This window comes from Amia ocellicauda, chromosome 23 (assembly GCF_036373705.1).
Source record: "Amia ocellicauda isolate fAmiCal2 chromosome 23, fAmiCal2.hap1, whole genome shotgun sequence".
Classification (NCBI taxonomy): Eukaryota; Metazoa; Chordata; class Actinopteri; order Amiiformes; family Amiidae; genus Amia; species Amia ocellicauda.
In genome coordinates, this window is record NC_089872.1 from 8,234,476 (window position 1) to 8,255,607 (window position 21,132).

The 21,132-nt window shown below is 37.2% G+C and overlaps 1 protein-coding gene across 1 annotated transcript; it reads left to right on the plus strand.

Annotated features, from left to right (window-relative positions):
* Positions 1-2,334: 2,334 nt before the first annotated feature.
* On the plus strand, positions 2,335-21,086 carry oprm1 (opioid receptor, mu 1). Its single transcript, XM_066696998.1, has 3 exons — positions 2,335-2,843; positions 17,268-17,623; positions 17,987-21,086. Exons 1-3 carry the CDS (start codon positions 2,584-2,586, stop codon positions 18,517-18,519), a joined length of 1,149 nt encoding a protein of 382 aa, XP_066553095.1. The 5' UTR covers positions 2,335-2,583; the 3' UTR covers positions 18,520-21,086.
* Positions 21,087-21,132: the final 46 nt, after the last annotated feature.

The following is a 21,132-nucleotide window of genomic DNA, read 5'->3' on the forward strand; positions in this document are numbered from 1 at the left end:
ATAGGAGAATCAGTCGCAGTGGACCCAGCTGAAACCTATGATATATTTAGATTTTGACAACATACATAGTGAAAACTCAAACTGGGTTGAGGTCTTTAGTGGAGTATATTACAGGGATCAATTTGAGTATCACATCACTTTGTCACTTTTAGTATATTATTTATATTAGTAATTTAGCCATACAGTTAATTTGTTTAGTAAGTTGAGACTGTATCAGAAACTAACATGGAAGCAGCAGCAAGGAAAATGCACAGAAATCTGGGAAGACCAGACACATATTGAACGTTGGGTGAACATTAGAAAGTACTACATGGAGGTAGCAAGAATTTATATAATACACAGAAAATGGGTGGTATCGAACTTGGAAGCCACCCATGAAAGCATTCGAATGCCTAGTGTATATGCCATGGCAAAGCAGAATGAGACTGATTTAATAGTTAATGATTTGTGAGGCAAAGAGGATAAAGCAGGAGAGCTTACATTGCAGAACTGTAAATATGTTCCTTAATGTCAGAGAAACACAACTGCAAATATCCCATTTGTTTTCTGATTGTTGGTTGGTCTGTTTGTTTTTAATAAATGCATTTTTTTCTAAACGGTGAACACCAATGCTGGCTGAGAGAATGATGGCTTTTAATCCAGCTCAAGAATGATTTCTGTCCTTTTCAATTACTTCTGGTTTTTGTCACAAATGTCAGGGGGAATGAATTCTCTGTGAGCGGGGAGCTGACTGCCATGTTTTCAATGAGGTGATGAATTCAGACATTTGAGTGAATGCACTGGGAATCCCACGGAAGCCACAAAAGGACAGTTTCTGTAAAGCTTTAACTTCACTTAGGATTCCTGTGTAATTATCTTGTCATAAGATTGATGTCCTTGCTTTGCATCCCTCCTCCTCCCCAACACCTTTTGCAGCAGCTCTATGGCTCATTCAATCTAGTGTGTGTGTGTGGGAGGGGTCCAATGGCCTTGTCCTCATGGCCAAGTCATCGTTCCCTTAGTCTAGGCCAAAAAAAACTTGATTTACCTCCTACTATATACATCTATTGGGATTGTCAGAATTCCTGAATTGCAACTTACAGGGACGATAACTGCTCTCTCATACTTATTTGCCCATGTGCTGGGATATTGCTGTGGTGGAATATAGAAATTAGAAAAGGGGGGGTCCAGTTATGTAGATGGATTCTTCATCAATAATCCAAACATGTGTGTGTAATCTAATTTCCATGCATTTAAGATCACATTCAGTTAGATGATATATTCAGTGCGTCTGGATAATGAAATACATTCAAACAGCTTGAACACTGAACCTCTTTTTGCAAATACAAATTAACTGCTGAGGAAATAGGAAGGATCTCCATACACATATTAGATGTTGAATGTGGAATGTGAAAAAGTCCAAATCATCTGACACCAGTCAAATTGAAGCTGCCATATCAAATCCATATGACAAAGCAAATACCATATATCACATCTGTGACAACAAAAGGAACATTTACCACAGATGCCATAACAACAGTTCTAATATTGCATTTTAAAAACCTTGTTTAGAGTAATGTGTGCTGAAATAATCATTAAACAGTAATTTTCCTTTACAGTCTATAAGTTTAAAAAAATAGCTGTTAGCCCTTCATTTCCTTGAACACCCAATGGAATTCCCATAGACACATTTTTTGGTTTTATATGTTGTATAGATTTTCTATAGGATTTCATTCAAGAACAATACATTTAAAAAAAAGGTTACCTCAGATGAGGTCTGATACACTTGGGGAAAAAACTGCATTTGTAATCACAAACGTTTCTTAGATAAAGGCAACATTATAACAGGACATTGGCTTTAACCATTGGAATCAAAATAAAAACGTTTTAAATAGTTTTGTATGCATGACAATACATTTGTGGGTTAATTACTCCCTCTTTCCCACTGCTATATAATGGACAAATATCTTTATAAGAAGGCACATATCAACAATGTGTAAAACATGTTTTGTGCATTGCATGCAGCAGTATAAAGACAAACAATGTGCTTTATATATATATATATATATATATATATATATATATATATATATATATATATATATATATATATATATATAGAGAGAGAGAGAGAGAGAGAGAGAGAGAGAGAGAGAGAGAGTTAGTTGAACACGTTGTGGCAGCCTATAGATACACATCTGACATCTCACTCTTCAGTCATCTATCAATGCAATGCTAGAGATCGTTTTCATACCAGGCTGAGTCTTGGCCAGTCATGTGGTATGTGGCGTGACGTCACTTGGCTGGATAAAACGAGAAAACGCGATGTGAAAGTGATCAGCTGCAACTGCACATTACACGCAGGACACAGAGCCAACAGGATTAGCAACAGTAGTGTTAGTTTTCAGACAGTTGCATTGCAAACCTCAAATCCACAGGGATGCAGGCTACTTGTCACACGTTTTGAAGGAAGCGTCCCGTGTGCCGAACACATTGTATCCTATTAAGTGCAGGGTCTCTCAAGAGAAGGCGACTTTGTGGCTAAGGTGTTATATTCCGCTCTGCGAGTGAGAGCTGGTCATTTGCGGGTTGCTTTTTGAAGACATGGAGCTCCTGAGCAACACATCCACGGTGGCGAGTCCGCCTGCCCCCGTGGTGATGCACAACCTCAGTGTTTTTTGCAGGAACTTGAGCAACATGTCCTTTTTGGAGGGGAACCTGTCCAACTCCAAGTGTGAGCGGCCAGAGGCTGTGGGCAATGGCTCGACCCCCGTGGTCATCGCCATCATCATCACGGCGCTGTACTCCATTGTGTGTGTGGTGGGACTGGTGGGTAACGTGCTGGTCATGTATGTCATCATCAGGTAAGTGTCTGGGAACTTACTGGCACACGTTGTAGTCCTATGTGAACATGCCTGTCAGAACATGTGCATGTAGACAAAGTCGGGGGCTGAGGGCTGTAATTGCCATGGTAACTAACAGTAAAGCTCCTGCACAACCCTGTACCAAACTGCTAATGATGTGTGCAAGGGTGCAGTAATAATGCAAAGTGTTTGAAAATGCACCATATTTATAGCGAGTGAGCCTAAATGATAAGGGTCTTTACCTTATCTTATGCAACTACAAGAAGTACAGAGTGGTGATTTAAAAGCCCCTGATATTGGGTAGATGTATGATTGAAACTATCACAAGAATAAAAAAAGTTGTCATTCCCCACACAGCAGAGTTAGTAAGATGTCTCGGAGTTTACATACGTTTTTCAATACTGTATATGGAGGAATAATTGACTACTGAATTAAGTGTTTTTCACGGACACCTGTTTATTTATATCCGTTAATTTATTATAGCCAGTCACTATCAGACCGCTGGTGTCTTTGAATGCACTGTATTGCGCAAATGTACTTTAAAATGAAATGTTTGTTCCTGATAAATCGATTTAGGCTGTTTTAATGCAATCCGCCCATACCACATCCGTTTGAACCAATACAATTGTCTATCTTTATAGTGAGAAATGATCCTGCAGAATAAATTAGACAGCCATATTACAATAAGCCTTCACAGTTAATGAATCGTGAGTTGTTCAAAGTCGTATATATATATATATGATATGTAGCTATAGGCTATTTGACATTCACACAGTGCAGAGGATACATGTTATGTAACAGGTGGCTTTTTAAAAGATATGAATAATGTGTGTGTGAAAGTATGTATGACGTTTCTATGTATTTCACTTCGCAGACTGCAGTGCACAAAAAAGCATGGAGTCGTTATTTTTTAATATATAGTCTACATGTAGACCGTTTGTAATGCAACTCTAAAGCATTGCTAATCTAATGAAGAATTTAAAATACCTTTTTTAAATGTAGCTTATACTTAAAAGCAACATCAGTTGCCACTTTTGCTGCTACTGTATAGCGTATAGTAGTAGTAGAGTACAGAAGTAGTAGCAGGAATAGGTAAAATAAAATCTAGAAATCACCCCATTAAACGCAACAAATAAAAGCATAAGAGTAGGATTTTTCCTTATCATGTTGTAAACATAGCAATGGCTTTTTTTGTGAGTGACTAGTGCTAATAATATGTGTCATAACAGACAACACCACCAGAGCCTTGCAATCACTCTCAATATCATTTCTATGAATGTTATGCTTTGTTTTAAGTGTAGATTGTCCTTATAAAGTGAGCCTGCACCCCCCCACCTCAGCCATGCAAAATAGCTGTGTGTTACATTTGCTTGTTGTTAACACTGTAATGCAAGTTATTTTTTCTATTTCATTCCAATTTGACAACAGATGTATGAGCTAACTATATTTTCACACTCCTAGATTAATCACTCTACTTATAGACTACTTACTTATTGCCTTTAAATAATACAACTATCTAGTGTTGGTAAATGGGTACTTAATTCTATGACAGTTCAATCTATTCCTCTTTTAAAGATTTCAGAACATATGGAAAAGATGATAGCAGTAAATGTACATTTTGTATTCGCTCATTACAAAACACTTTAAGGGATGCAAAAGCCTTGTGTGCCCTTGCTTAATCAAAGATATGCAGGTGAGTTATTTTTAAATACTTGTGAATATTAACTGGGAATAAATGTTATTTCTTCAAATATGTCTGACTTTTAGATATTGGCAGGGAAACACTCAACTGAACCACAGGAGTTGGCTGCACAAGCAGTTTTGTGAAGAATTCTTTCAAATTTTTAATGTCTCTACTGAGGCAAGGTGAGGTTGAATTGAACAGATATTGGACAAGGCCCTCTTGGAATCAAAAGGCCTTCACTGGCAACAATTTGCAAGACTAAGGAACATTATCAGAGTAAAAGCACTAAAGGCCTTCAACCTTGTGTTCTCAACTGGTGTGGTATTTCATATAGTGCTTGACTTTTTAAAGGGATGTAACTTGTGTCTTCCCACACAGTAGTATGTTCAGTATCAATGTTTTGCACAGTGTCAGTTAACATACTTCAAAAATGAACCCATTACAGTTACAAGCTACTAAAAATCTGTTTGTCCTGAACCTGTAATTTAATTTTGTGCATTTAACATACCCTTATTCAAATAATTTAAACTAGGAGATTGGTAATCAGCACACTATAATTGACAGCATAATTGATTTATTTCACTCCTACTGATTTGTAAATAAATGTTGTTTATTTCTTCTCCCAGAACATATCCAAATATAATTATATTGTTATATGTTTAATTCGCCTATAGCTTTGGTATTTATTACCAGACCTGGGAGACAGACTTTGTTAAATCTCTTATATATGACTTTGAACATTTTACTGCATAGTTGCATTTACTACACATTTTTCTAAGGGATACTATTAGCTATGGGCTATATGTTGTTTTTGCTTGCTGTTTTTTGTTTTTTTGTTTTTTCAATTTGGAGAAGCAAAGAATATTATTTCAGCTTTCTCTTTTCTATCTTTTTATTTTTTATTTCCAGCATCTCTTTGGGATTCCTCTTTCGTATGTAGGCTACTAAATGTGCTGAGTCCATGTAGATACTGCTTATTAGCATACATCATTGTCTGGAGATGTCATCCATACATCCATCTTCGAAACCACTTATCCTGCTGAGGGTTGCGGGGCCTGAAGATGTCAATTAAAATTAAACACCCTTTATTAGTATTATATAGTATTATACAATTTCAGTTTTATTTCTTGTTCATCAAAGGTGCATTGCATTAAATTATTGTGGGTGTTGTTTTGCTATTTTGTCCAGAGAAAGATTATTCTTCTTGTGTCTCATCTCCATATATGTGATCTGCAAAACATAAAGTGCGTTTCTGATTGATAGTGTTTTTTCTATTTACTGAGGTATTTCCTTGTAATACTTAGAAAGATTAACGTGTGGTGAGTTTCCCTGGCTTTTTATTATACAAAACTGTCTTAACCACCAGCTGCATTGGAGTATTCCCTTGTGGCTTAAGAAACAATTATTGAGGTTTCTGATGATCTGGACTTGAGGGGGAAATGAAAGATTAAGGACTATTTTTGAACTTGTCATTTGGCCACTTTCAAAAACATTTGAATACTAGTGTATTGTACGTCTCCCTGCTCTTTAATATTAACTATAAGAAGAAGCCTATAATTACTGAAAATCCTTTAAATAAAAAGTGATTTTAGAAAAGCTTAGCAGGGAGAATCATAAAACCTCATATTTTCTGCCATGTTCAATCTGCTACAGCAACTTTAGCTGGTGTTCTCCCATGGTAAATATGCAAGGGAAAATGTCTGAATGTCACACAGTCTTGATGGTACAGTTGGTTCCCTTTAAAACCAGTGATGTCAATGTCATCATCTTTCAAAAGCTGCAAATGTCAGTTTATTCATTTAAATAGCCATTGTGCTATTTAGCTAGTTCGTTGTTGTTGTTGGGTTTTTTTTTTTTGGTGTCACTCATCAGTTACAAGTATCTTTTCAAATCCAAAGACAAAATCTCAGCACAATTGAATTACTGACAGCTAGTTTGAATGCTAAGTTGATTTTGAAAGGGTTGTTCAAGCACGTTTCTGTGCAGGAATGCCACATAAAAGCTGCCATTCAGAGTGATTATTACTAATCATTACAGAGCAACTTAATGTCACTGCTAGCAATCTGTGAAGCTCAATAATTAAAAGCCCCACCCCTCCCCCTTCATGTGAGTCAGATGTATGCTGTATCCAGCCTCACTAACAATTGACCCTGTTAACTGCAGAAACCAGCTTAAAATGAACTGAAGTTTATTTACAAGTTGAAGTTTATGTACAACATAAACATGTAAACACTACTGACAAAGAGAGCACAGTTTGGGGGCAGTGTTATTAATATCCTTCATGTGAATTCTGGAATAATACAATAATAAACATTGTTTCAGGGACATTGCCAAGCGCAGCCCAACCTGACATTAAGCTTTGTGTTATCTTCTTTGGCACATTTTACACAGTAGTCTTATAGCTCATCCATTCAACAGAATAGACTACAACTGACATCCCCTCAAGGTATTGTTAAACTATTACAGCATCGTTGGTCATTTAGATATATTTTAAAAAAACGGACACTAAAAATAGGCCGAAAACTGACTCATGTTGTGCATTTATGACAAATAAATGATTTCTAGTTTTTGTCTCCAAACTTGTCTTATGTGCATTAAACCCATAAGTGAGAAACATTGAACCGAACAAGCAGTCACACCTCAAAAGATTATGGCGATGACCAGTGTTGAGTGTCATTTAAAATACATAAATAAATAAAGGTTGCTTTAAGAGTGAACACAGATGGATCCTTGGCTTCCACAGTATAGTACAGAAACTGCTAAATTGGTTTACAGGGAAAGCAAACATCACTACAACAGAGGTGGAAACAAGAGGACAATACAAAATATTTAATACCCCAAGACAGTAGTGCACTAAAGTAATTGAAAATCCAGCTGAAGAAGCTACAGGGTACAATATAGTTATGGTTACAATAAAGATACAGCCATAAAATTGTACCATAGAGCATATTTCAACCTTTTCTAAAGTCTAATCTTTCGCTTTGTAGAACATGATAGTTAGGTTCTTTTCTAGAAATTGACAAGCTAAATAAGTGTTTGGACATTTGAATGGCTCTTTGAGTATTTCTGCTTGTGAGGTTATTGAAAAGGTGACTCGACTTGAAGCACATTTGTAACAAAATCTACTTTAATTGATGAAGGCTCATGCTATGCAAACGAATGGCTGCTGTACATGTCAGCGTATTAAACAGCCAGCCAGAGACAAAAGACAAATAGCCTTGATAAGTCACACCAGGGGGAAATGGTCCTAATAAATCATTCCTTAAGACAGGCCAACTGTCCTCTGTATATAACTGCATCATCAAAACAGATCAACAGAAAAAAAGTCAATAAAAAAGAAGGAAATGGTTTGTTGAAATTGCCTGCCTAATGTCTCATTTACTTTGGTGTGGGGGAAATGGCATTATTCCGAGTAATTTTAGCAGATAGTTTTATCTGGAATCGTTGTTTAGTTTAGCAAATGATCCAGATGGAAAGACATCAAAGTATCATGCAGCGCTCAAATGAGGTGCAATAAAAAATAAAATAGTAGCTACTGTGTACCTTTTACTGCCAACAGTAACAAGACTATACCCCCAAAGAATGAGTTGATAGTATATTATCTAGGCAAAGTAGTGTTATGTCACACCAAGAGCCAATGTTATATTTTTGCATTGAAATAAAACTTTACACGAGGAACCTAATATATCAAATATATATTAATGGAATTTCATAAGTTGCAAAATAAGGAAACAACCACATAAATATTTATTATCTGTAATTGCTTTTAATGTACTAATTGATTGCTTTGTGTATACAAGAAGCGTAGACATAACTTTCAATGTGTAACTTTAAACTTTATATACCTATAAGCCTGCAACGGACGGGTTGAATTCAAAACAGGAAGCTCTCTTGACACTCCCACACCCAGGCTGCTCGATATCTGATGAATAATCTTTGTTTTAGAAAGGATTAACCAATTGTGATGACAGAAATCTGAGACCCAGTGTACCACCAACTCTTAAAATGACCCAAAGGCCATCAACTGATATGTGTCATCTGTGTGGAAGGCCTTATTTGTCTTTGCACCATACCAGAATAGGACAAGAAGACTGGACCCTTATCTGGCTGAGTGTTACAAGAAACATAGTGATTAGTTGTCCGTGATGACCAACAAAAAAATACCTAATTCTTGGTTGAGTAGCTGAGCAGTATCGATTGCTTAGGTGTGGACAGCAAATGCTTCCTGCTGTTGTAATCTCACCTTTCTCTCATGTTCACGTACAATTTGCTTCAGTTATCCTGCTTAGTCTCAAACTATCATAATTACACTTTTATTTTTTCACCCCCACATTAAGCTGTTTCAGTGCAGGAGAGTATACAAGAGAGACCTTGGCAGGGTTTAGACCTGCAAATCCAAAGGAGCAAATTCGACTTATTTTTCTTCTTTATTTTAAAGCTGAACAATTCCTCAGAATTACATATTGTCTTCTCACAATGCCCCCCAAATGATGGGATTTCCCATGAAGGACATCCCCTCAAGGGGTCCTTCAGAATAAATGAGAGAAAACACTGGAACATGCTGAAGATACTGTCACCTGACTCGGTCTTGCTTTGAAATCCACAACCTTGAAAAATTATGCCTTTAAATGTGCATCAATGAGATGTGAATGTCTTCTAAATCTGCATATAGCCTAGTTTTTGAAGCATAGTTTTTTCAGGGATTAAACTCAACATACATGTCTTTGCAGGTCTTTTTTCAAACCTATCTTAGTGACTGTGTGGACCTATGTGGAAAAAGCCATGACACCAAGCACCAAAAACCCCCCAAAAAGTCCTTACGATCCCTACCAACAAATTAGGTTTTCTGTCACTGGCATTGTTGATGTGGGCCTTACGCTGCAGAAAATGCATTGCTACTTTAGGAAGACAAACCAGCCCTGCATTAATGCAAATGATCTGACATAGCCTGGTAAAGAGGATCTTGATTTCTGCAATCTACTGAGACCCAACTGTGATTGCCACTCTGGTTTCCATAGGATTTGAAAGCATTTAAATAAAAATAAAAACTCAGAAAGTGACTGAACCGGTCTGAAAAGCTTTCCCCTAATCTTGACGAAACCTGTGATATACGATACATAACTAAGGCTTTTTTGTGGAGGTGAAGTCCAAGCATGTGTTTACCCTCACCATCAACTGAGATTAAATTATTACGTTATTTGCCCAATGAGCAAGGGTTACAAGACAATGTTATTACAAAGCCAGGGTTTGTGAATAATTGGGTGTTTAAGCAGAGAGTAATGAGCAATTTATAATACATTTACGGCAGGAAATAATTGCAAAATACACACCAAGCGTTTCATTCTGGAAGAAAACGTTGCTCCCCAGTTTCTGGTATGCATGGGAAACGTGCGATTGTAACATCAATACTAAGAGAAAAGTCTGTACCTAGGTACAGAAAAGAGGGAACGAGCTATTATTGTTTTCATTGAATCGCTGTTTTGGAAAATTGGTCAGGAAAAGTGGAGCAAACGCATTTGCAAGATGTCCTTTGAAATCTTCTGAGATCGTTATTTGCACTATAATAAGAGGTCTTGTCATTTGAATGATTTTTGTTTTTTCTTTCTTATGTATAATTTAAATCATGTTAAAAACTTCACAAAATTAAGGTTGGACTGAAGGACATGTAGGCCTATGTGTGAGATTTCACTACTGGGTTCAGTTTGCAATAGCCAGATCTTGAACTACTTTATGTCATGAAAATGATTGTCACAACAAATTATTCCCCAAAATACGATGGCATTAGAACATCAAAACTACTTTCTATGAAACCGGGATAATCGTGGGCTCAGAAATAAAATCAAAGCGCACATTAATCTGCACCTCACATAATTATGATTTTAAATGTAGAATCCTTACCTTTTGCATTCCTCTTTTGTACAGCAATTTAGAAACTTCTATTATCATCTCTGGTTAAAGAGATCAGTTTATCTAGAATCCACTGATTGAGTCTTGATCCTCTCAAATGAACCATTTTTGCCTCTGATCTGTGTTCAGGCAACATGCATTACAAATTGTGAGTAGAAAGAAGTCATCCATTTGCATTTGACCTCGGCACTGTACAGTACAGTGGGTAGATTGTCAAGGTCACTCTTACCCAGGCCAAGGTCAACCAAAGCATAGTCTTCCAAGGCTGTGGCAACCCCCTACATTACAAACAGTGCAAATGCCCCATAATTCAAAACCAAAACAAAGAACTACAAGTAACTGAGTGAGATTTCTTAAATCCGATGACTTTCCCCACCATTGCTTAATAAATTCAATTCTAGAATGAGGGTAAAGTAGCCAAATACAAGATCCTAATGTTAAAAGCTGACAATTTGTTTGAGCAAAAATGAAATCTATACTCTCTGAGTTTTTGATATTCGTTTTGCTTGTCTTCTATCTCCAAAATGCTGGAAGGTGTACCGTTATCCATTCACACCCAACTTACAGGCTCACAGCATGGAACACACTCAGTATAGGGATTCGATGCATTTTAGAAATTTCAGAGATTTGCCACAAAGAGTATTTCTGCTCCTGAGTTCAGCAGCTCCCCAGACAAACATTTTTAGCTCATGTTAGCTACAGCAAACATGCTACCTGAACCAGAAACAACTGCCAACTTGCCCTTGTTACATGAATGGAGAGGAGAGAAAGAAACTACATATTCTTTAAACTAACACAGTGAAGTAAAATTCAATTTGTAAGAGTGCCTTTAAGGTCCACTGAATAATTTTTCTTTTATAGTCCATAGTCATATTTTTAATAATTTGTATTTAATGGACTTTTAACTTACACAAGACAGAATCTAGAATATATTGATCATTCCAACAGTGATTTGTGCAGGTTCAGAGGTCATTGGCATAGTAACAAGTCCTATGGCGTTTGAGTTTTGTTTTTAATTAATCATCATTTGCCGCAAATAATCTTAGGAATCCGTCGTTCAGCAACTAACAAAAGTCTTAATTGCCTGTAGCCTCAGTTGGATGAATTGCCTGGATGGATCATTGCAGTGAGCAATGTATTGGAAAAGAACCTTGATTGGAGCCATTGTTAAGTGTCAGGAATAAAGCTGAAATTGTGGGATAAGAGCTACTTTCCGTGTTGGGTGGAATCATTTAGTACAAATAACCTAACTAAATAAATACATATTTGGGACAGCTGCTGTGTAAAAATAGTAACTTGTTTAATTTCTTTATACACCCTGCAACACAAACATCTGGCTTAAAGCAATTTATGAGTAGTTTTCATATCTATGTGCCTTGATTGTATTATTTATATATATTTGAATGAATGAATGAATGAATGAATGAATGAATGAATGAATACATAAATATGTTGTTGTCTGATATCAAAGATTCAAACTGTATTATTAAATAACTTAAATATATCTCAGCCACTGGCACACATTTCTACAAGTTCAAAGTAGGCACAAAACCCAGCACTGCTGCATTTTCATAATGGGGATAATTTACCACAGAGATGCATTTTGTCAACCCAAAGGAACACAAATTCAACACCAGAAGATGGGGACAGATGTCAAGATTTTAAGCAAGCCATTCATATCTTGCTGTTCAACTTCAACCACTGCTTTACACTGCCTGCTTTGTGGTGTGGCAATATTGTATTGGCGGATACATGTCCTCCCCATAAAACTCCATCCTTGCTGGCAGTTCACAGTCAAGGAGTTTTTAAAACTCTAATTGTGGACCTCTTGTGCAGTCCATTGCTTTTAGTAATGCAAATGTTTTCACTTTGAAGCCTTGTAGTAGTGAAGTCATCACTTATTGTCATTAGAGAGATGCAATTGTTACTATCCGTGTGTTTCTCAGACATAGACCAGGTCCAATCTTTCACCTGCCCACGAATTGCAAACAACACACTTTTGTGTTTTGATTTATAACTTGTGGATTGTGGCTTCCAACAATCAGTTAAGGCACTATAGGGTACAGGTGGGTATAACTGGGCAGGACAAAGTGTTGACCACAATCATTTTGCTGCAGATTATGTTCATTAAAGTGTTCATGGCACATATTGTCCAAAACCTGATGTTTTAGCAATTCAAATAAAAAAGACCATAATATATCACAGTGAAGATTAAAAGGCTACTTTATTTTCAACAAAAGACGTCGTTCATATTTTTGCTTAATTTTAGTATGGATGTTTTTGAGCAGTGTTGGCTTTTTAAATTTTAACGCAGAGGATTCATTAAGAATGCTCAATTTTAGACTGAACACTTGGCTGGTAATGTTAGGGCTTATGTTCAAGCTTAGCTGGTTAAATATGAAACGTTATTCAAATAAGAACCTGCCAGCTTAATGGGGAAAGATGAGTGTAGCTGTTCAGTGAGTCCATTTCAGAATCTCATTTGGATTTTTCTCAAGCACAAATGACTTCTGGAGTGCACAGTCACCTTTTTTTTTAGATAATAGACTAATTTTGCTTGCAGACAAACTTATACTTTGGATATGTCAACTGTCATCAGGATCTGGCATTGAAATTCATAGTTTTCTTAGCAGTGGAATTGCTAATCATAAAATATGAAGGAATCAAAATGTATCTTGAAACCTCTTTCAAGGATGACATTTTTTTCTTGTGACATCCAATTCCTGCCTGCCAATGAACACACACACACATATATATATATATATATATATATATATATATATATATATATACACTCACCTAAAGAATTAATAGGAACACCATACTAATACTGTGTTTGACCCCCTTTCGCCTTCAGAACTGCCTTAATTCTACGTGGCATTGACTCAACAAGGTGCTGAAAGCATTCTTTAGAAATGTTGGCCCATATTGATAGGATAGCATCTTGCAGTTGATGGAGATTTGTGGGATGCACATCCAGGGCACGAAGCTCCCGTTCCACCACATCTCAAAGATGCTCTATTGGGTTGAGATCTGGTGACTGTGGGGGTCAGTATAGTACAGTGAACTCAATGTCATGTTCAAGAAACCAAATTGAAATGATTCGACCTTTGTGACATGGTGCATTATCCTGCTGGAAGTAGCCATCAGAGGATGGGTACATGGTGGTCATAAAGGGATGGACATGGTCAGAAACAATGCTCAGGTAGGCCGTGGCATTTAAACGATGCCCAATTGGCACTAAGGGGCCTAAAGTGTGCCAAGAAAACATCCCCCACACCATTACACCACCACCACCAGCCTGCACAGTGGTAACAAGGCATGATGGATCCATGTTCTCATTCTGTTTACGCCAAATTCTGACTCTACCATCTGAATGTCTCAACAGAAATCGAGACTCATCAGACCAGGCAACATTTTTCCAGTCTTCAACTGTCCAATTTTGGTGAGCTTGTGCAAATTGTAGCCTCTTTTTCCTATTTGTAGTGGAGATGAGTGGTACCCGGTGGGGTCTTCTGCTGTTGTAGCCCATCCGCCTCAAGGTTGTACGTGTTGTGGCTTCACAAATGCTTTGCTGCATACCTCGGTTGTAACGAGTGGTTATTTCAGTCAAAGTTGCTCTTCTATCAGCTTGAATCAGTCGGCCCATTCTCCTCTGACCTCTAGCATCAACAAGGCATTTTTGCCCACAGGACTGCCGCATACTGGATGTTTTTCCCTTTTCACACCATTCTTTGTAAACCGTAGAACTGGTTGTGCGTGAAAATCCCAGTAACTGAGCAGATTGTGAAATACTCAGACCGGCCCGTCTGGCACCAACAACCATGCCACGCTCAAAATTGCTTAAATCACCTTTCTTTCCCATTCAGACATTCAGTTTGGAGTTCAGGAGATTGTCTTGACCAGGACCACACCCCTAAATGCATTGAAGCAACTGCCATGTGATTGGTTGATTAGATAATTGCATTAATGAGAAATTGAACAGGTGTTCCTTAGGTGAGTGTATATATATATATATATATATATATATATATATATATATATATATATATATATACATATATATATCCATGGGGACATTTTCAGTTTTGATACCATTTTTTTTGTTTAATAATTATGCAATTCAAGGAACAGACTGCCTTTAATCTATAGAAAGGTCAACTGTAGGTAAAGTAAAGCGAGTATAATTAGTGTCCCTGTATTTCCATTACAACACACTAATGGATTTAAAATTACAGAGAAACATACATTAACAACACTAATCATATGGTAACTATGTCTCTAAATGTTTGTTTATGTGTACAACATTCTTGTATTCCCTATCATTTTAGTGCCATTTTAGTATAATTATCCCAACTATTATGGAGGATCTAATAATGTTTAAAATCAGTAAATCGTATTTTCCTGTGGAGCTAAACCTAGTTAATGTCTTACAGTGCCATAGATTTCATAGTACGAAGAAGACCTTCGTAGAGAATTCTCTTAGTTTGCAATTGTGAAGAATGTCTCAAACTCTATGACAAGGGACAAGGTGGAATTTGCATTTAGCCTGCAAGATCTAACTTTGTGTTTATTTAGTCAATGACCAGATGTGGCGTTCAGTTGGCAGAATTGAATAATAAAAAAGACAATTGCTCCCATAAATAGATATAATTACAGAAAATTGACAATGGAAGCATTGCTTTAATTCACAAATATCTGCGGATGTTTAACACTTTACATTTTTGAGGCCATTACCGTAACCATTTATTTCTTACAAATGTTATTATTTGATCATTATCAATAAGTGTCATAGAAACATTGATTTTATATGTTCCTACCACACATAATATTCATGAGATTTTATTAATATTATTAGGATTTTTAAACAAAAATCTAAAACTCCATGCAGTCCTTTCTGTACATACAGTGAGGGAAAAAAGTATTTGATCCCCTGCTGATTTTGTACGTTTGCCCACTGACAAAGAAATGATTAGTCTATAATTTTAATGGTAGGTGTATTTTAACAGTGAGAGACAGAATAACAACAAAAAAATCCAGAAAAAAGCATTTCAAAAAAGTTATAAATTGATTTGCATGTTAATGAGTGAAATAAGTATTTGACCCCTTCGACTTAGTACTTGGTGGCAAAACCCTTGTTGGCAATCACAGAGGTCAGCCGTTTCTTGTAGTTGACCACCAGGTTTGCACACATCTCAGGAGGGATTTTGTCCCACTCCTCTTTGCAGATCCTCTCCAAATCATTAAGGTTTCGAGGCTGACGTTTGGCAACTCGAACCTTCAGCTCCTTCCACAGATTTTCTGTGGGATTAAGGTCTGGAGACTGGCTAGGCCACTCCAGGACCTTAATGTGCTTCTTCTTGAGCCACTCCTTTGTTGCCTTGGCTGTGTGTTTTGGGTCATTGTCATGCTGGAATACCCATCCACGACCCATTTTCAATGCCCTGGCTGAGGGAAGGAGGTTCTCACCCAAGATTTGACCGTACGTGACTGTTGTCACCTTCTCATCAAGCTGCTTGGCGATGGTCTTGTAGCCCATTCCAGCCTTGTGTAGGTCTACAATCTTGTCCCTGACATCCTTGGACAGCTCTTTGGTCTTGGCCATGGTGGAGAGTTTGGAATCTGATTGATTGATTTGCTTCTGTGGACAGGTGTCTTTTATACAGGTAACGAGCTGAGATTAGGAGCACTCCCTTTAAGAGAGTGATCCTAATCTCAGCTCATTACCTGTATAAAAGACACCTGGAAGCCAGAAATCTTGCTGATTGATAGGGGATCAAATACTTATTTCCCTCATTAACATGTAAATCAATTTATAACTTTTTTGAAATGCATTTTTCTGGATTTTTTTGTTGTTATTCTGTCTCTCACTGTTAAAATACACCTACCATTAAAATTATAGACTGATCATTTCTTTGTCAGTGGGCAAATGTACAAAATCAGCAGGGGATCAAATACTTTTTTCTCCTCACTGTATATCTCAGTAAATGCTTCAAAAGACATCTCTTATTCTCATAAAGTGTTCTGTATTGCTTTTTGATATTAGGCTCTTACACTTTACACAGATGTGCAGTCCATATTTCAAACTGAAACTGTAAGTTAGAGAAAGAGGCATCAAGGTGCCTTTAGTTTTAACAGCCTATAAAACCTTTTATTACCATCATTAAGTTCAGCGCCAACTCCATGGATTGAATGTCCCAGCCCCAAATGATCTATTAATACAATCACCTTCTACATGGCACAGTTTTCCCAATCTCTGTCCTAAAGTGTCATCTTGCTATTCTATATAGCACTAGTTAAATAGGTCAATACTCTAATGTGAGAAATATTCCTTCAACTATATATATATATATATATAAACATACTTATATACTATGGAAATTGTGTGTTTGAATGTAGGCAACTCACACTGCTGTCCAATTTGATATTTTGTTAATAGTTACATGGAGAAAAAAAAAGAATGGCACTTACAGAATATGTATATTTTCTACTAGCACGCACTAACCAAATGCTGTTATTTAAAAAGTTCTCTGTGCATTTCAAAGTCTTCTGGAGTGGGATTCCACATGTGAAGTTTATGAATGATGAGCTCAGCTAGAATTAAAATGAATGTACCAAAAATTCATCCTATTATTCATCCTAGGCTTTGGCACAGTGCAGTGTTTACGAAATATGTTATACGATGATGGATTGATTATCGTTTGTTTAACATTTAGTTTGTTAATTAAACCATACATTTTTAATGAACAATTAATGTACAGCCTTGTTTGTTTTTTCTCTGCATCTCCACCGACTACACATTCATATATCGATTATGTTTGTCTCGCCCCCAGATATACAAAGATGAAAACAGCAACCAACATTTATATTTTCAACCTCGCCTTGGCAGACGCCCTCATCACGAGTACTCTGCCATTCCAGAGTGTGAATTATCTTATGGGGACCTGGCCGTTCGGTGATGTGTTGTGCAAGATCGTGATGTCTATCGACTACTACAACATGTTCACCAGCATCTTCACCCTGACCACTATGAGCATTGACCGCTACATAGCCGTGTGTCACCCCGTCAAAGCTCTGGATTTCCGCACACCAAGGAATGCCAAAATCATTAACGTCTGCAACTGGATTTTATCGTCAGCCATTGGCCTCCCTGTCATGATCATGGCAACGACCACAGTGGAATTCAGCTGCAAGTATCCAATATCCTACGTCTGGAAATTAATAAACCATAACACTTTGCAAATTGTGATTTTTATGATCTCTCCCTAACGTGGAGTAATTATGGGGGATGGATCACGTATTAAAATTAAAATCCCAATCATCTGGTAACCCTGACCTTTTATTATTACAAGCAGCAATGCCATGATCTTATTCCAATTAATAAAGAAAGAAAGAAAAAATGATTAAAGTTGCTGTCTTGGGAATAATAAAATATAATAGGAATTAATGACCTAATAAAGCACAAATGACCTAAAAAGGAACAAATGTCTTGATGACTAAAATGTTTTTCTTGGTGTGATTTTTCTTTGGCTTCTCTTTCCATTTCATCCAGCTCCAGAAGTCATAGACTGTACCCTGAAGTTCCCCCACCCTTCCTGGTACTGGGAGAACCTTCTGAAGATCTGCGTGTTCATCTTTGCCTTCATCATGCCAGTGCTCATCATCACAGTGTGCTATGGCCTGATGATCCTGAGATTGAAGAGCGTCCGTATGCTGTCCGGCTCCAAAGAGAAAGACCGCAACCTCCGGCGCATCACCCGAATGGTGCTGGTTGTGGTGGCCGTGTTCATTGTCTGTTGGACCCCCATCCACATCTATGTCATCATCAAAGCCCTGATCACCGTCCCCAGCTCACTGGTGCTGTCCGTCACCTGGCACTTCTGCATCGCCCTGGGCTATACCAACAGCTGCCTCAACCCGGTCCTCTACGCCTTCCTGGATGAGAACTTCAAGAGGTGTTTCCGAGAGTTCTGCATCCCCACCTCCTCCGTGCTGGAGACGCAGAACTCCACCCACGCCCGCAACCCCCACCGCGAGCGCAACTCCAGTGCTCACACCGTGGAGAGGTCGAACCACCAGGTATGACTAGCGGTGGAGATGTCGTCGCTGGACTATCGTGGTCAGCCCACAGACGACATGAATTCCGAGGTCACGCAGATCACCACAGGGATTTAACCCACACCAAGTCGCAACCCTCGTCAGCCCTTGATGGACTGATCTCAACTTTCTGATGGCTGTAATTCAGAACATTTTGTATTTCTCCCTGAATTACTGGGCCTCTAGCAAAGCCTCTTCTTTGAGTAGTTTATGTACTTTTTCAGAAAGTTGAGCCACGCATAATAGCCTACATTCACTCCAGACCAGAAAGAGTTATGAGGTGGAACAATATGAATGTGAAGTCTTTTCAAAGCCACGTGGAGCTGCATTAACAATACAAAACTGAGGACATGTATTAGTTAAGCCATTTGTAATAAATATATACAATTTGCTATGTGATATTCTTCCCATTTTTCATAAACATTCTTTTGCCCCAGATATCTGAACAATGAAAATGTCTTTGAGAAGGACTGAAGGTGTGAAATTATAATTTACCTCACATCCGGCTTTTAAATGTATTAATGATCATTAAATCTCTGAAGAAATAACCAGTCCACCTCTTTAAAATACACGTTTAAGACTTTAAACATGATGTGACTCCAGATGGGTTTGGTCAACTGTACTGGTGATGAGCTATGGAGGCCAGAAACACTTATTTAGTGGACTTTGTTTATTTTTTCTTACTTTTTTGTTAAATGTATATATATTCTTCTAAAGGAATCTGGACAAGAATTACTCTTGGGATTATGCAATGTCTTACATTGCCAAAATATTTGGTAAAATGTTTGTCTTTTAGCTTCAGAGGTCCTTGGACAACTTTTTCAAATACATGCCATTGGGCTCCACATCACTTACTCTGAGGGAATATAACTTTGGCTATAGCAAATATTTCAGCTAAAGATTGTTACTTAAGCTTTACATGCTGTATATGCATACTGCTAACATTTTGAAAAGATTGTTTTTGGTCCTGTTGGTCTTGTTAATTTTTCCTTGTGGGTTGTTTTTTTACAATCATTCAAGACATTGTGCTTTCTGTAAGATTCCTTGCCAGAATGTTTTGCATTTGAATACTCTTTGGGGAAAAAAAGAAGAAAAAAAAAAAGATGTTCTGTTTTCATCTATATTACCTGTTCCTTTTGGGCACCAATGAGATCTTGGAGTCAATGGTTTGTCGTTATTCCAGTTCAGTTTGCAAAGGGCAGTCTAGTCCTGCAGCTATTGTTCAGACCAGACTCACGATTACTATGATGAGTTGATGGATGAGTGCGAGCATATTTTCTAGGTCATTGCAGCTTGAACAAAATAAAACACAAAAAGCAAAACAATTGAGCAAATAATGAGGTCAGTTCTTGTACATGTGGTTGAGAAAACAAAGGGCTCCGATGCACTTATTCTGACACCCCTGATACAATGAAGAGAGGGTGTTGCCCAGATACGGCTCTGTAGTTTCACATCTAATATATATGCATTTCATTCTCCATTCTCTGGTAATAAACTGGACCACAGGTCATATGCTGTTTGTTTTATGTGTGATGGGCACCATGCCATGCCAGTGTGTGTTGTGCTAATTTGAACAAACCTTTTCAACCTCCTCTGTGAAAGCAAATGTGTACTTAATCCTCACTGTTTCTGCATTAAGTGTGTTTGGCAGAAATTATCAACATGTGTCTTAATAAAATACATATATATAACCAAATAGAACATCTTACTTTCTCTCTCTTTTTCTTCAAGGCAAAAAACACATTTATACAGACTGTGACACGTTACTTTTCTTTTTCAGATTTTTCATCTCTTTCAAAGTAGAAAATAAGAACTCTCTCTTTCCTGGAAAAGATGTCAGTAAAACTATTTGTATGTATGTATCTATGTATGTATGAATTAATGTGTGTCGGATAATAAACACCCGAGTATTCAATATTTCTCTTTAAAATCAAAGTGTTTGCATTCATATGCATTTGGTTTCTTTCTTTTCAAAGAATACAGAGAGGCTTACTATGAACATGGTTACAGATGACAATATACTCAAGTGTATTGATTCTCAGCTTTCAGATCGTGTCCCACACTTTTATTTTTATTCTGAATCATGTCTGATACACATGGGTGCCTTTTATTTTCTATGGTAATTGTTGTGATGTAAAAAACTGAAAAAGTGAGAATTTTGTAAATTACGTTGTAAATTTAAAGTTTGAGTTCATATCTGATGTCTTTGGTAAAAGCTTTATTTATTTAATATCCTTAAGTTTTACATTCTAGAGTTGAGATCTGCATGACATGTTTACATTTTGAAAATTATATTTGTGTAATCAAAGGTCTTTTGGCTACACCCCCTGACAAATGCTGGAGAGATCTTGGGTCATGTCTGATCGTTCCCATGCTCTCCCCACATCTCACAACATGGAAACAAATGAAGAGTCTGACATTGTTTGTTTGTTTGCTTTTTATGGGGGGGATGGTAGTCATCAGATCTTTAAATAAATACAGGCATTCATAATTTTGGATATTGAGATCATAACGTATAAGAACCTTTCAAGTAATGCTTTTGAGCTTCTTTTATAATTGAGGAAATATTTCAATAAACAAATTCAATCTCTTGTGAAGGTG